Source organism: Amblyraja radiata, chromosome 7, assembly GCF_010909765.2.
Source record: "Amblyraja radiata isolate CabotCenter1 chromosome 7, sAmbRad1.1.pri, whole genome shotgun sequence".
Taxonomy (NCBI): Eukaryota; Metazoa; Chordata; class Chondrichthyes; order Rajiformes; family Rajidae; genus Amblyraja; species Amblyraja radiata.
In genome coordinates this window covers 31,845,184-31,859,689 of record NC_045962.1, presented here as the reverse complement: position 1 = coordinate 31,859,689, position 14,506 = coordinate 31,845,184, and the positions used below count along the sequence as shown (strand labels likewise).

Here is a 14,506-nt window from a genome sequence, read left to right as displayed (position 1 = left end):
CAGATGAGCGGCCGGGTGGTCCAGAAGTTGGGCAGTTTCACCGAGACCGCGTCCAGAGACAGGGCCGGGCCAGCCTGTGAGGAGGTAGGGCTTTCTATTCTCTCCATCATGACGCCAATGGAGCGTCGGGGTCACCAATGTGGTGCGTGGGTCTCAAAAGGAAGCACGAAGTCCAGTGTTTTGAGAGGCACCTTTAATTATGTTCCTCCCGGTTGTAGGGAGGTCCAAACGAGAGAAAGATGGCACCCATACCCCTGCCTTTAAACCCTCTGGTTAAGGACCGCCTCCGGACTGAATCACTCCCGGGCCGAGGGGTTCGACAGTATGATGGCGCGACCCTTGGGAGCCACCACAACACCTTGTTTTAATGCACATGGTGCTTTGCACATTGTACATACTAGAATGTCTCCACGGACATGAAGCAAAACTGGTGCTGGTCCCACACAGCTTTCGAAAAGCATTGTCTCCATCCCGTGAAAATCTTGTCGTGGGGTGGCACAGACCCTTCGGCCCACCGAGTCCATGCTGACCAGCGATCACCCCATACACCAGCACTATCCGACACACTAGGGACAATTTACAATTTTGCCAAAGACAATTAACCTGCAAACCTGTACTTCTTTGGAGTGTGGGGGAAAACCGGAACATACGGAGAAAACCCACGTGGTGAGAAGGACAACACACAAACTCCGTATATGCAGCACCCATAGTGAGGTGCTGTAAGGCAGCAACTCTACCACTGTGTCACACTGCACTGAATATTGGTTAAATCGATCCTTAACTAATTTTGTTGTTGTTTCAAACAATATGTATATTTTGTTTGGAATGCGAGAGGTTGAGGGGAGACCTGATAAAAGTATATAAAATTATGAGAAGCATAGATAAGGCAGACAGTCAGAACTTTTATCCCATTTAGTATGAAAGATGGTGTTAAGCTGGAGAGGGTGCTGAGAAGATTGACAAGGATGTTGCCAGGTGTCAAGGGCCTGCGCTATAGGGAGAGGTTGAGCAGGCTGGGACTATTCCTTGCAGTACAGGAGGATAAGGGGCGATCTTATAGAAGTATATAAAATCAGGTAAATGCACAGAGTCTCTCATACAGAGTAGTGGAATCGAGAACCAGAGGACATAGGTTTCATGTGAGGGGGGAAAGATTTAATAGGAACTTGAGGGGTAACCTTTTTTTACACAAAAGGCAGTGGATATATGGAATGAGCTGCCAGAGGAGTTATTCAAAGCAGGTCCTGTCATCCCGTTTAAGAAACATTTAGACAGGTACAGTACATGGATATGATTGGTTTATTGGGATATGGGCCAAACACAGACAGGTGGGACTAGTGTGGATGGGATATGTTGGTCAGTGTGGGCAAGTTGGGCCTGTTTCCATGCTGTATGACTCTATGACCAAGTTGCTCCATCTAAGCTTGTCCCATTTGCCCATGTTTGGCACACATTCCTCTCGACCTTTACGATCCATCTTTGAAGTAAATACCAAACATTTCCTAATCTATAAGTACAGCAGCTTTTAAAAACTAAATCAGAGTTTTCTGGACATTTTCCCATTAATGAAAAAAAGTAATCAGTTTTCTTCATTGGTAGTTGCCAAACATGTATTTATTGTCTAGAGTGCGTACAATGAAAACGTTATTGTTCTCTACGATAATAGTGCAAGAAAAGCATCTCAATAGCAATTCGATTCACATCATTTATCCTGAGAGCCATACATTTCAAAATCAAATATTCAATATACTTTAGTTTTGGTTGATTAAAGTATTAACTATTTCACACCAAGGGTAAATTAATGACATGATAACAATGTAAAGAATAAACTTAAGGTTCAAAATTCTTTTTTTTGCAATATCCTTTATGTATTCTTGTTTTTAAAAACCTGTCCTGTCACAAGTACCATTTTACTTCGGAGTCACGTGAGTGACTACATGAAGACCACGCCAGCACGCATGCGCGGCATAGCGTCTCATGTGGTGCAACAGCGACGGGCGGGAGAACGAGCTCTCCCGCGATAGAGTTTAAAACGGGACCTCCAGGTAAGTAAAACTTATTCTGAGGTTGTATTTGAGAAACCCTTGTTGTGCTCTGTTTTACAGAGAACATGGACAAGGGCAGGAAAACAAAGAAGGTCGCACCCCGTCTGACTGTGATGGCCCAGGAGGGTTCCAGCAGTGGGGGGCGACCAGCGGCACCTGGACCGTGCGGTCCACAGTCACCGACGAAAATTCTGCAGAGCCGAGCCCGACGCCGCAAGCAGCTCAGCTCGAACCACCGCAGCGGGTTGGAGGCAAGGAAAAACAGAAGTCGGTCCGGCCGGTAGACTCCGATGAGTCCGGCACGGAAGACACGCCGCCCGAGAGCGGCAAAGGTGACCGTTTGTCCCGCATGGAGCGGTTGATGGAGCAAATGCTCCAGCGGGACTTGCTCCGGGAGATGGGGCATGCCCGCCAAGGGAGTGCATGCACAGCCGCAACAGTGCAATATCCAGCACTGGCCATCGCATCTCCCTCAGCAGAGGGGAGCGTTGGTGACCAGGGCTGGGCTGGTCAAGAAGAGGGGTCTTTGGCTGAAGACAACAGCAGTATGCTGGGGGTGCAGGAACAGGAAGAGCTGCTGGGAGTGGTAAACCACTACGTTGTAACACCGCGAGCGGGACAGCCGTTGCAGCCTAAACTGGCGGCTAGTATTGACTATCTGTCCTTCAACCCACTACAAGAACAGGTAGTCAATGAGGCGTTGGAATTATACACGCCCCCTGAGAATTGTATTTCGCTCAATGTACCGGCCGTCAATAACCAAATCTGGGGGTACATTGGGTTGGGCATATGAACTCAAGAACTAAAACTCCAAAAAAATTCTGAAGCTCCTGACGTCAGCCATAACATCATATGCTCGTTCCGTGGATGGTGTCGAAATGACCAACAACCTACAAGACGCCCTGGCTCTACTGTGTAACACACAGTACGAGATCAACAACCTCAAATCCTGCTATTTGGTAAAGACCTGCCAAAGCAGGTAAAAGATCTGGACGAGGAGTCTAAAGCACTTGGACTCATGAGGGCAGGCCCCGGAACGAGCAAGGCCATGCAACCCAGACGGCAGCACCCCTACGCATCCACCAGTAGGCGTCAACATCATGGTACTGGTGAAAGCATGGGGCCCGCATATCATCCCTGGAGGTCTTTTTAAGGACAGGGCCCAGAGCGGACCCCATGGAGGATGCGCCAACCCCACACAGCAACACCTCGACCGATGAAGAGCCGGAAACCCAAGAAATGAATATTCTACCGGTAACAATGGAGGTGGGTGGGTCTGGTTCCTTCCAGAACATAAAAGGTGCAGGGCCTTTACTAACGGGGGGAAGGTTACACCTGTTTTTGGAAGCATGGAGGGCTATCACTCTCGATAATTATATACTACAAAATATTCAGGGATACAAAATTGAATTTGTTCAAAAAGGTATGCCGCCAGTTCAGCATGCACCCCACAGGGAGTTTAGCCTCTCACAAAAAGAAAAATGCGAGGGACAGGCAGAACTGGTGAGACTACATACAAAAGGAGTCATAGAGAAATCGGAACATGACCCTTTGGAATTTGTATCAAATATCTTTACAGAAACCAAAAGAGATGGTGGATGTCGCATCATCATTGACTTAACGACATTGAATACTTTTGTCAAGTATATACATTTCAAAATGGAAACATTTGTTACTGCCAAACAATTGATTTCCAGAGGATACTTCATGGCATGCATCGATTTAAAAGATGCATACTATTCAGTACCCATTCATAAGGATCATCGTAGATACCTAAAGTTTAACTGGATGGGGCAACAATGGCAGTATAAAGCGTTGCCTAATGGCCTAACATCAGCCCCAAGACTATTTACCAAGATATTAAAACCGGCCTTGGCAATACTAAGAAAACAAAAACATATTGTCATGGCATATCTTGATGATATTTTGATAGTGGGCAAAACCCTGGAATTAGCTAAATCAGCAGTATTAGCTACCAAACATTTATTTGAAACTCTGGGGTTTGTCATACATCCAGATAAATCTAAGTTGACGTCATCCACAACTATGGACTATCTGGGATTCACAATTAACTCAGTCCACATGTCTGTAACGTTGCCAAAAGAAAAAGCAGCAGAATTGGCACAAGCCTGCAACAAATTAATGATTACCAATCAACCAACTATTCGACAGGTGGCAAGAGTAATTGGCAAATTAGTAGCAGCAATTCCAGCTACCCAGCTTGGACCTTTGCATTACCAAAACTTACAAAGAGCAAAGGTGCAAGCGCTAAAACAACATGCAGGTCATTTTGATCGACCCATGAAATTACCAGCTAAAGCAATATCAGAATTACAATGGTGGAAAGTGAACATTTGGTATAGTTCCAGCCCCATCATTATCAATAACCCAACATTCACGATACAAACGGATGCTCAAGGCTGGGGAGCAACTAACACTATATCTAGTACGGGTGGTAGAAGGAACATACAAGAATCATCACTACTACAGACATTGGGTATAAATTATTTGGAAATGTTGGGTGCGTTTTATGGGCTAAAAGCATACTGTTCAGCTATGCACCATTTGCATGTCCGCCTACAAATTGACAATACCACAGTGGTGGCTTATGTTATCCATACGGGCGGGATAAAATCGATATCATGTGATAATCTGGTCAACCCAATCTGGCAATGGTGTGTCGACAGACATATTTGGCTATCAGCAACTTATCTACCAGGTAAGCTTAATACAGTGGCAGACACCAGGTCACGAAAATTCAACGATAACACCGAATGGATGTTAAACCCCAAAGTATTTGCTGAAATTACAAAGCAATATGGAACACCAAATATCGATCTCTTCGCATCCCGACTGAATCACCAGGTATCAACATATGTCGCTTGGGAACCAGACCCTGAGGCAGCAGCGATGGACGTGTTCTCGCTGAATTGGGGGAAATTGTTTTTCTATGCCTTTCCCCCCTTCTGCCTCATCAGTCGGGTCCTACGCAAAATACAGATGGACTCTGCTTCAGGTATTTTGGTAGTACCCGACTGGCCTACACAGCCATGGTTCCCTGTGGTCCTTGACATGGTCATTGAACCACCCATGACCATTCCCAGGTGACCAGATCTGTTGGTCCACCCTGTCACAGGCGAGAGTCATCCGTGCCATGACAGAATAAATCTGTTTGGTTGCAGAATTTAAAAAGACCGTTATTGGACCTGGGACTGTCAAACAGGACCATGGACATGATGACAGCATCTCACCGACAATCCACCAAGAAACAGTACCTCTCCAGCATCAGGAAGTGGGAAGCGTACTGTTCAAGAACTGGGGCGACATATAGAACAGCAACCATAACGAACGTACTGGAGTTCCTGTCCAGCCTTCACTATGATGAAGGTCTGAGTTACAGTACAATTACGACAGATGGCACAATGGGCTAAGTGTTCGGCTGGCAACCGGAAGGTAGCCGGTTCGAATCCCGCTTGGAGTGCATACTGTCGTTGTGTCCTTGGGCAAGACACTTCACCCACCTTTGCCTGTGTGTGAATGTGTGTGAATGTGTGTGAGTGATTGGTGGTGGTCGGAGGGGCCGTAGGCGCAGATTGGCAGCCACACTTCCGTCAGTCTGCCCCAGGGCAGCTGTGGCTACAGAAGTAGCTTACCACCACCGAGTGTGACTGAGGAGTGAATGAATAATGCGATGTAAAGTGCCTTGAGTATTAGAAAGGCGCTATATAAATCCCATCCATTATTATTATTAATTAATTGTGCTAGGAGTGCTCTGTCAGCCTATCTATGGCAGGCACCAGGACAACAGTCCATAGGATCACATCCGCTGGTGGCCAAATTAATGAAAGGCATCTTTAATACCAACCCCCCTAGACCAAGGTACACCCAGATCTGGGACGTCAGTGTCGTCCTGTCATTTCTAAGGGGATGGTCACCAGCCAGATCCCTGACTCTGGAACAGCTCACCCTGAAAACGGTAATGCTGATGGCCTTAGTCTCAGCCCAAAGGGTCCAGTCCCTACACCTTCTCAGACTGGACAACATGGTCATATCAGCTGACCAAGTTACATTTACTATCTGGGAGCTGGTCAAGCAGAGCAGACCGGGACCTTCAGGACTAACAATGGAATTCCAGGCGTACCCACCTGACCCCCATTTATGTGTCATGTCACATTTGCTGCTATATCTCAACACAAGCAAAGAATCCCGAGGGAGAGAAAAGTCACTATGGGTCAGCTACAAAAAGCCACATGGTCGGGTGTCGGTACAAACCATCTCAAGATGGCTCAGACAGGTATTGGGAGCTGCTGGGGTGGATACTGACATTTTTACATCTCACTCCACCAGGGCAGCAGCAACATCGGCGGCTAGGAATATGGACGTGCCATTGGACCATATCCTGGCAACAGCGGGTTGGTCCACGGAAAGAACTTTCCAAACGTTCTATAATAAGCAGATTGCTAAACCTGCATTGTTTGCAGAAAGGATTTAAAATTCTGCAAATATATAATTTAAGCCCGGGGGAGCGTTATTTTCTTTGTTTAAAATAAATATTGTTATTGTTTTTTTTTAAACTAATGCATATTTGATTACAATAACATACTTCCTCTCTTGGATGACTTCGGCAGTGAGTGAAGCATGGAGTTACACGGCTTGAAATCACAGAGCTTTAAAATCTTCACGTAGTCACTCACGTGACTCCGAAGTAAAATAGTAAGATTAAACGAGAACTTACCAGTTTGAAGTTTGATCTTTATTTTATGAGGAGTTACGATGAGGGATTACGTGCCCTCCGCTCCCACCCTCAATTATAAAGGTCAACTGGTATCCTAGTTCTTCTTATCTTTACTATGTTTATTTCAATTACTGTGTTCTGTGATTCCACACCGCTGCTTTGAAGAATGTCGCGCATGCGTGCTGGTTGGTCTGCACGTAATCCCTCATCGTAACTCCTCATAAAATAAAGATCAAACTTCAAACTGGTAAGTTCTCGTTTAATCTTACTATTATATCAAACTGTTCAATCTTACATGTAGCTGAGATTTTTGTGTTTCTCCTACTCAATATACTCAAAAAGGACTGGACAAGCTAGATGCAGGAAAAATGTTCCCAATGTTGGGCGAGTCCAGAACCAGGGCCACAGTCTTAGAATAAAGGGGAGGCCATTTAAGACTGAGGTGAGAAAACACTTTTTTACCCAGAGAGTTGTGAATTTGTGGAATTCCCTGCCGCACAGGGCAGTGGAGGCCAAATCACTGGATGGATTTAAGAGAGTTAGATAGAGCTCAAGGGGCTAGTGGAATCAAGGGATATGGGGAGGAGGCAGGCACGGGTTATTGATTGGGGACGATCAGCCATGATCACATTGAATGGCGGTGCTGGCTCGAAGGGCTGAATGGCCTCCTCCTGCACCTATTTTCTATGTTTCTATACACCATGTCAGACAACTATACAATCATCAGCTTGTCCAGAAGTTTCAATTACAATCAAAAGCCTGAGGTAAATATAGATATTTTCTAAAACGCAGCCTTCTGAAACCAGATAATCTCATAATGTGCAAAATGGTCTGAAGAAGGGTTCCGACCCGAAACATCACCTATCCACATCTACCAGAGATGCTGCTTGACCCGCTGAGTTACTCCAGCACTTTGTTCATAAGTCAGAGGAGTAAAATTAGGCCATTCGGTCCATCGAGTCTTCTCCGCCATTCAATCATGCTCTACACAAGATTCCAGCATCTACGGTTCTTTATCTCTCTAATTTCAAATTATCGAGGCTTACGGTGGGTACTAAGATAAACTTCCATTTAATGAAGGGATGACAAAATACTTTAGATATGTACCATGGCGCAATTTCAAATGATCACAGCCTTAGGAAAATAATTCAGGTTGAATAAAACAACTCATGAAGTCTGAAGAAGTGTCCCAACCTGAAACGTCACCTATCCATGTTCTCCAGAGATGCTGCCTGACGCACTTTGTGTCTATCTTTAAAACAACTTGTTCTTAGTTTAAACATGATGCTTCGGCAGTCCTTGCATTTGATCTCAACACTTATATGACTTTGTAGAAATTAATTTAGTTTGGTTTAATTTAGTTTACTTTAGTTTAGTGATACAATGCGGAGACAGCCCCTTCGGTCCACCAAGTCCACACTGACCAGTGACCACCCCATCACATTAGCACAATCCTACACATCAGGGACAATTTACAATTTTTCCCGAAGCCAATGAGCCTGCAGACCTGTATGCCTTTGGAGTGTGGGAGGAAACCAGAGCACCCAGGGAAAACCCACGCAGTCACAGGGAGAACATACAAAGTCCGTGCAGACAGCACCCGTAGTCAGGATTGAACCCAGGTCTTGGCGCTGTGAGGCAGCAACTCTACTGTTGTACCACCCCAATATAATAGAATAAAATCTATTTTCCTGTTCCATGGGGCAAAAACCTAAGATCAGACCCAGTCTATCAACTGGTGTAAAATCAAATAATGGTTCGGAAAAAAAAATGTTTCAAATAAATCATACAACGCATATGTATTATTCGCTTCTGATAGAGATATCAATGCAGCATACCTGTTTTCTTTTATTCTTGCCAGCAGGGGTTCAAGCCAGCCGATAGTGCATTCACAGTGCGCATCCAGAAAAGTAATGACCTGGCCCTTTGAAGCAGCTGCCCCTCGAAGCCTGGCACGGATCAATCCCGAACGTTGCTCCATCCTAATTATCTTCACTGGAACTTGCAAATTCTTAACATAATTCTCCAAAGGTTTCTTCAAAAAATCTGCAGTGAAGGGATTCAAAACTAAGATTGACACAAAATGCTGCAAGGAACTGCAGTCGCTGGTTTACTAGTAAACTAATTTACTCAACAACAAAAAAAATGTGAAGGGAACGTGCGGCACGGTGGTACAGCAGTAGATTTGCTGCCTCGGAGGTCCAGAGATCAGGGTTTGATCCTGACTATGGGTGCTGTCTATACGGAATTTGTACGTTCTCCCTGTGACCTGCATGGATTTTCGCCGGGAGGTGCGGTTTCCTCCCACACTCCAAAGGTGTACAGCTGTGTAGGCTAATTGGCTTGGTTAAATTGTAAATTGTCCCTAATGTGTGTAGGATAGTGTTAATGTGCGAGATAGTGTTATCGCTGGTCAGCCCGGACTCGGTGGGCCATAGGACATGTTTCAGTGCCTTATCTCTAAACTATCTCTAAAGCAAACTAAACTAGTTTGATTATCTCTAGATTATTTTACCCAGTTACTATTACTCACAGAGAAATAGTCTCCTCAAAGAAGAAACTAGTGCCAGAATAATAGCTTTGATCAGTTGCACGTCCATAAGGTTAAAAATTATCTTTGGGTGAGTTTTTGGATTACAAGAAGTATAACAGTACAGATAACAGCCATGAAATCCTAATACAAAAATAAAGAATTGCCTTCATTTTTATATCTGCCCTCCGCATCTGTCTGTGCTAGCAAGAAAGCAATTCCTCCCCTATCTGAAAAGGATAAGGGATTTAATACTGTATGTGAAGCTGCTTTTATTGCATCTATACATCATCTTGAACAAGAGGCAAAGCCTGCTTCCAAGACCAGCTCAGCATCCTTTGATGTAACGGTACTGATGTGCAAATTGCTGTGGTATTGGCCTGTACTTCAGCACTGATCAGAGATTTCATCTATGTCTGGAAGCAATTTCAGGTCTGCTTTCTTTTGTGAAGAAAATAAAATCAAAGTATGTGCTTTTGAACAGAAGTATGTGTTTTTTCAAAACCAGCTAGTGTTAAGACGGCAGCACAGTGATGTGGCTAGTAGAGCTGCTGCCTCACAGCACCAGAGAGCCCTGATCCATCCTGACCTCAAATGCGCCCTGTTTGGAATTTGCATGTTCTCCCTGCGACTGCGTGGGTTTCCTCCGGGTGCTCCAGTTTCCTCACACGTCCCATAAAAGACATGTTGGTTTGTAGGTGAAATGGCCCCGAATGCGTAGGGAATAGATGAGAAGGTGGGATAAGATAGAACATGTGTGTGAACGGGTGATCATTCCAAGCTGTATGACTCTAACTTGGTTAACCTCATTCATCTTCGGCATCCTAAACCAACAGTAATCTAAAACACAAAAGCTAACAAAAAATAATAGGGTACTATCCGATTCACCTCTACCCCATTGCAGACATTAGACTTTGTCTATGGAACTGGTGTACAACAATCTTGAGAATTACATTCTGCACTCTGGATATTCCCCTTTGCTCTATCTGTTTAACTTGAAATATATTTATTGTATAAAAAAAAAACTTTGGAGTAACTCAGCAAGTCCATCGGCATCTCTGGAGAACATGGTCTCGTGTTTCGGGTCAGGGCTGAGTCTGAAGAGGAATGAAAGGTCAAGCCAGAGGAAGGGATATAGATAGAAGGGGATGGGGGGGGGAGAGGAAAGGGGGCAGGATAGTGGAAGAAATGGGTGGGCACCCCAGTGATGCACAGGGAAGGGGAGGGGGGGAGGGGGGCAGCATATTACCTGAAATTGGAGAATCCAATGTTCATACTGTTGGGTCGTAAGCGACAAATGGAATATGAGGTGCTGTTCCTCCAGGCATGAAGAGAACCAGTACAAATAATGGAAAATAAGACTGTAGACTGTAGACTTTTCCAAGTCAATGCTAATTTATTAGTTGGTGTATAACAAAGAAAAGCTGCTCCTGTGAACAATGTGAAATGGGCCAAAGCAAAAGCCAAAGAGGCACAGATATTACAATATCTGGTGCAGCAGTAGAGTTGCTGCTTTAAAGCGCTAGAGACCCGGGTACGATCCTGCCTATGGGTGCTGTCTGTACAGAGTTTGCACGTTCTCTCTGTGACCGCATGTGTTTTCCCCGGGTGCCCCGGTTTCCTCCCATACTCAAAAGACGTACAAGTTTGTAGGCTAATTGGCTTAGGTAAAAATTATAAATTGTTCCTAGTGTGTAGGATAGTGCGAGTGTATGGGGATCGCTGGTCGCCGTGGACGAGCTGGGCCAAAGGACTCGTTTCCACGTTGTATTTCAAAACTAAACTAAACTAATGCCATCCTTGATTTATTTGGAAATATTTGTCCACTTATCGGTAAAGAAGCTATTAGTTTTTGGCAAACCCTCTATGGCAATATGACACATCACTATGGCCATGTTTAGGCTTATTATTGTCACGCGTACAGAGGTACAGTGAAACTCTTTGTTTTGCATTTTATCCAGTCAGATCAGCCAATACTATACATAAATACAATCATGACAAACTCAAGTACAACACTGAAGTTACAGAGTGCAGAATATATAGTATGTCTCAGCATTAGAGTGCATCAGTTCCATTGACATGTAATCGACTAAAGAAAATTAATAGACCATTGATCCCTAGACGGTTGAGCACCTTGCATAGTTATAAGGTACAGCGTGGAAACAGGCCCTTTGGCCCACCGACTCTGTGCCAACCAGCGATCACCCTGCACACCAGCACTATCCTACACACTAGGGCCAATTTACAATTTACAGAAGCCAATTAAACTACAAACCTGTTGGTCTTTGGAGGGTGAGGGAAACCAGAGCCCCTAGATAAAACTCACGCTGGTCACAGGGAGAACATACAAACTCCGTACAGACAGCACCCATAGTCAGGATCGAACACGGGTCTCCAGCACTCAAAGGCAGCAACTCCACCGCTGTGCCACTGTGCCACCCCCGTACCAGTTTTGAGCCTAACCTCTTTAGATTTAAGGATGAGGAAAATAAAATGCCTATTCTTCAACTACACATACAGCAAATAAAGGCACCATGCATTTTACATGGAGGTTACGTGGCTGAAAAGCAAAGCGGAATTCAAAAATGCGTAAAAATACGCTGTCAGCAGTACATTTGAGTAAGTTATTCCAAAAATCAAGCTTTGAAGGAACAAAAGCTCGTTATTACAAAAACACATCAATTAACACACGTAAAATACAAGGTGCCTATACCACAATTTTACACAGAGGTTGGTGGGTGCCTGGAACGTGCTGCTGAGGGTAGTGGTGGAGGCAAATACGATAGTAGTGTTAAAGAGGCTTTTGTATAGGCACATGGAAGTGCGGGGAAGAGAGGTATATTGATCATGCTATAGGTAGATGAGATCAGTTTAACTTGGCATCATGTTCAGCACAAACATTGTGGGCTGAAGGGCCCGTTCCTGTGCTGTACTGTTCTATGTTCCATTTACTCCTTAGTGATCAGATGGACACAAAAAACAAGATGAAAATTTATTCCCAACTGTTCTTAGGCAACTGAATCATCCTACCAACAACTAGAGAGCAACTATCTAACTCATTGGAGATCCTTGGACTATCTTTGATCGGACTTTATTGGACATTATCTTGCACTAGACGTTATTCACATTATTCACTTTATCACGTATCTCTACACTGTGGATGGCTCAAGTGTAATCATGTATTGTCTTTTATATTGTCTTTATTATATCATGTCTTATCATACATTGTCTTTCCGCTGACTGGTTAGCACGCAACAAAAGCTATTCATTGTACCTCAGTACACGTGACAATAAACTAAACTCAACTCAAATGTCAAAACATGCCAAATTCTATTAGAAGTACTTATTGATAAGTAAAGGGAACTGTGTTTACCTCTTTCACTCTCATCATCAACAAGGATAATCTCTGCGAGAATATTCTTGGGCGATCGAATAAGTACACTATGAACTGTACGGAGCAGAGTACTCCAGGCCTCATTGTGAAAAACAATGACCACACTTGTGTCTGGAAGATCATCCTGGTAAACCTTTGTCTTGCATCTGAATGGAAAAACAAAATGAGATGGTTAGAAACGTCAGGTCATACCAGTTTTTCGTCATGTGCACAAGAACGGTGATGTGCAGCTGGAGTGAAAATCTTGCTTCCATCAGCATTACAGACACATAGACATACGCGCAAAGTACACCCAAAGTGCACACAAAGTACGCACAAAGTGCACACAAAGTACACGCAAAGTACACACAAGTCGCCTACAAATCATCCACAAATCGACCACAAAACGCCCACAAATCGCCCAGCAAGTGCCAATAAATCACACAAAGTGCCGGCAAGTTTTGCATTATGAAAAGAAAAAGACCATGCAAAAAACATTAGTGTAAAACACAATAAGATCACAAGTCCACGGTCGTGCAAGAGGTGCTCCATAGTGTCCTGTTGCTGAGGTAGGATTAGAGTTGTGTGGGTCACTTCAAGAACCTGATGGAGGGAAGTAGTTGTTTGTGAACCTGGTGGTGTGGGACTTAAGGCTCCCGTATCTACTGCTTGACGGTAGCAACAAGGAGAGGGCAGGGCCCGGATGGGGGAATCCTTGATGATAGAAGCTGCCTTCTTGAGGCAACTTCTCGTGTAGATGCTTTTAAATCCAAAGTAAATTATGGTCACAGCTTTGATCTATCTGCTAGTATCTTTGCTGAGGCTGGACTTAAGTATAATTAATCAAGTTGGGCAGCCAACATTACTTTGCCTCTGGTCTTCAGTCACTGGTGGCACTGTGCCTCACATAAACTTAAAATAACTTAGTTTTCCTTGGTGAACACCTAAATAAACAACTCAAACTCTTATATCTGTGCAGTAAAAGACTTATGGGCCTGTCCCACATACGCAATTTTTTCGGTGACTGCCAGCACCCGTTATAGGTCGTTGCAGGTCACCGAAAATTTTCAACATGTTGAAAATCCAGCGGCAACCTGAACATGGTACGACTCTCTGGGCGACTACTCACAACCATACAGGCTTCACCCCATGACATGTCGCCGGGGTGACGCTTGTATGGTCGTGAGCAGTCTCCTCAGTCGCCCAAAGAATCGTAGCGTCTTTCTGGTCGCTGCTGGATGTTCAACGTGTTGAAAATTTTCGGCGACCTGCAATGACCTATGACGGGTGCCAACAGTTGCCTTAAAAGTCGCGTAAGTGGGATTGGCCCATAACTCTTGAAAATATGTATCCACAATTCATATTAACTTATCTCTTTATCTTATACCTCTGATCAGATAATAAGTATGTGTCTCTGATGCTAATGCATTCTGAAATCAATTAAGTAATGGCACAGTTAATGAACAAAGCCAACCTGGTAAATATTTTACTGGAAATAATTACTGAAGTAATCTGATGGAATAAATTGTCCAATTCATTTTTATTGTATTTAATTTAAAAAGAACTTAATTGCAATAAAGCATTTAACAGTCCACCCGTCATTTAATCGATTCATTGGTTTGGAAGTCTCCATAATTAGACTGGTTATTGCAGATAATTTCAAAGGTTATGATTGTCAAAGTACTAAACTTCAGGTAGTTAATAAAATATTTAGACCACTGAACACAAAAATTACATGGCGAAAAAATTCTTAATGGCGTTAAAAAAAAAGAAATATCCAAGATTTGAAAACATTCCGTTGATGCATAAACAATTACTGTCCA

General features: G+C 43.9%; 1 protein-coding gene across 2 annotated transcripts in view; it reads right to left on the bottom strand.

The window, feature by feature from the left end:
* Nucleotides 1-14,506, bottom strand: part of LOC116975236 (polypeptide N-acetylgalactosaminyltransferase 13) — a 234,818-nt gene that overhangs the window by 77,026 nt on the left and 143,286 nt on the right. For both annotated transcript variants that reach the window (XM_033024064.1, XM_033024065.1), the window contains 2 exons: nucleotides 12,684-12,850; nucleotides 8,619-8,826 (listed from right to left, as the gene is read on the bottom strand). In XM_033024064.1, the coding sequence (XP_032879955.1) occupies nucleotides 8,619-8,826; nucleotides 12,684-12,850 (375 nt within the window). The remainder of the gene's footprint in view (nucleotides 1-8,618; nucleotides 8,827-12,683; nucleotides 12,851-14,506) is intronic.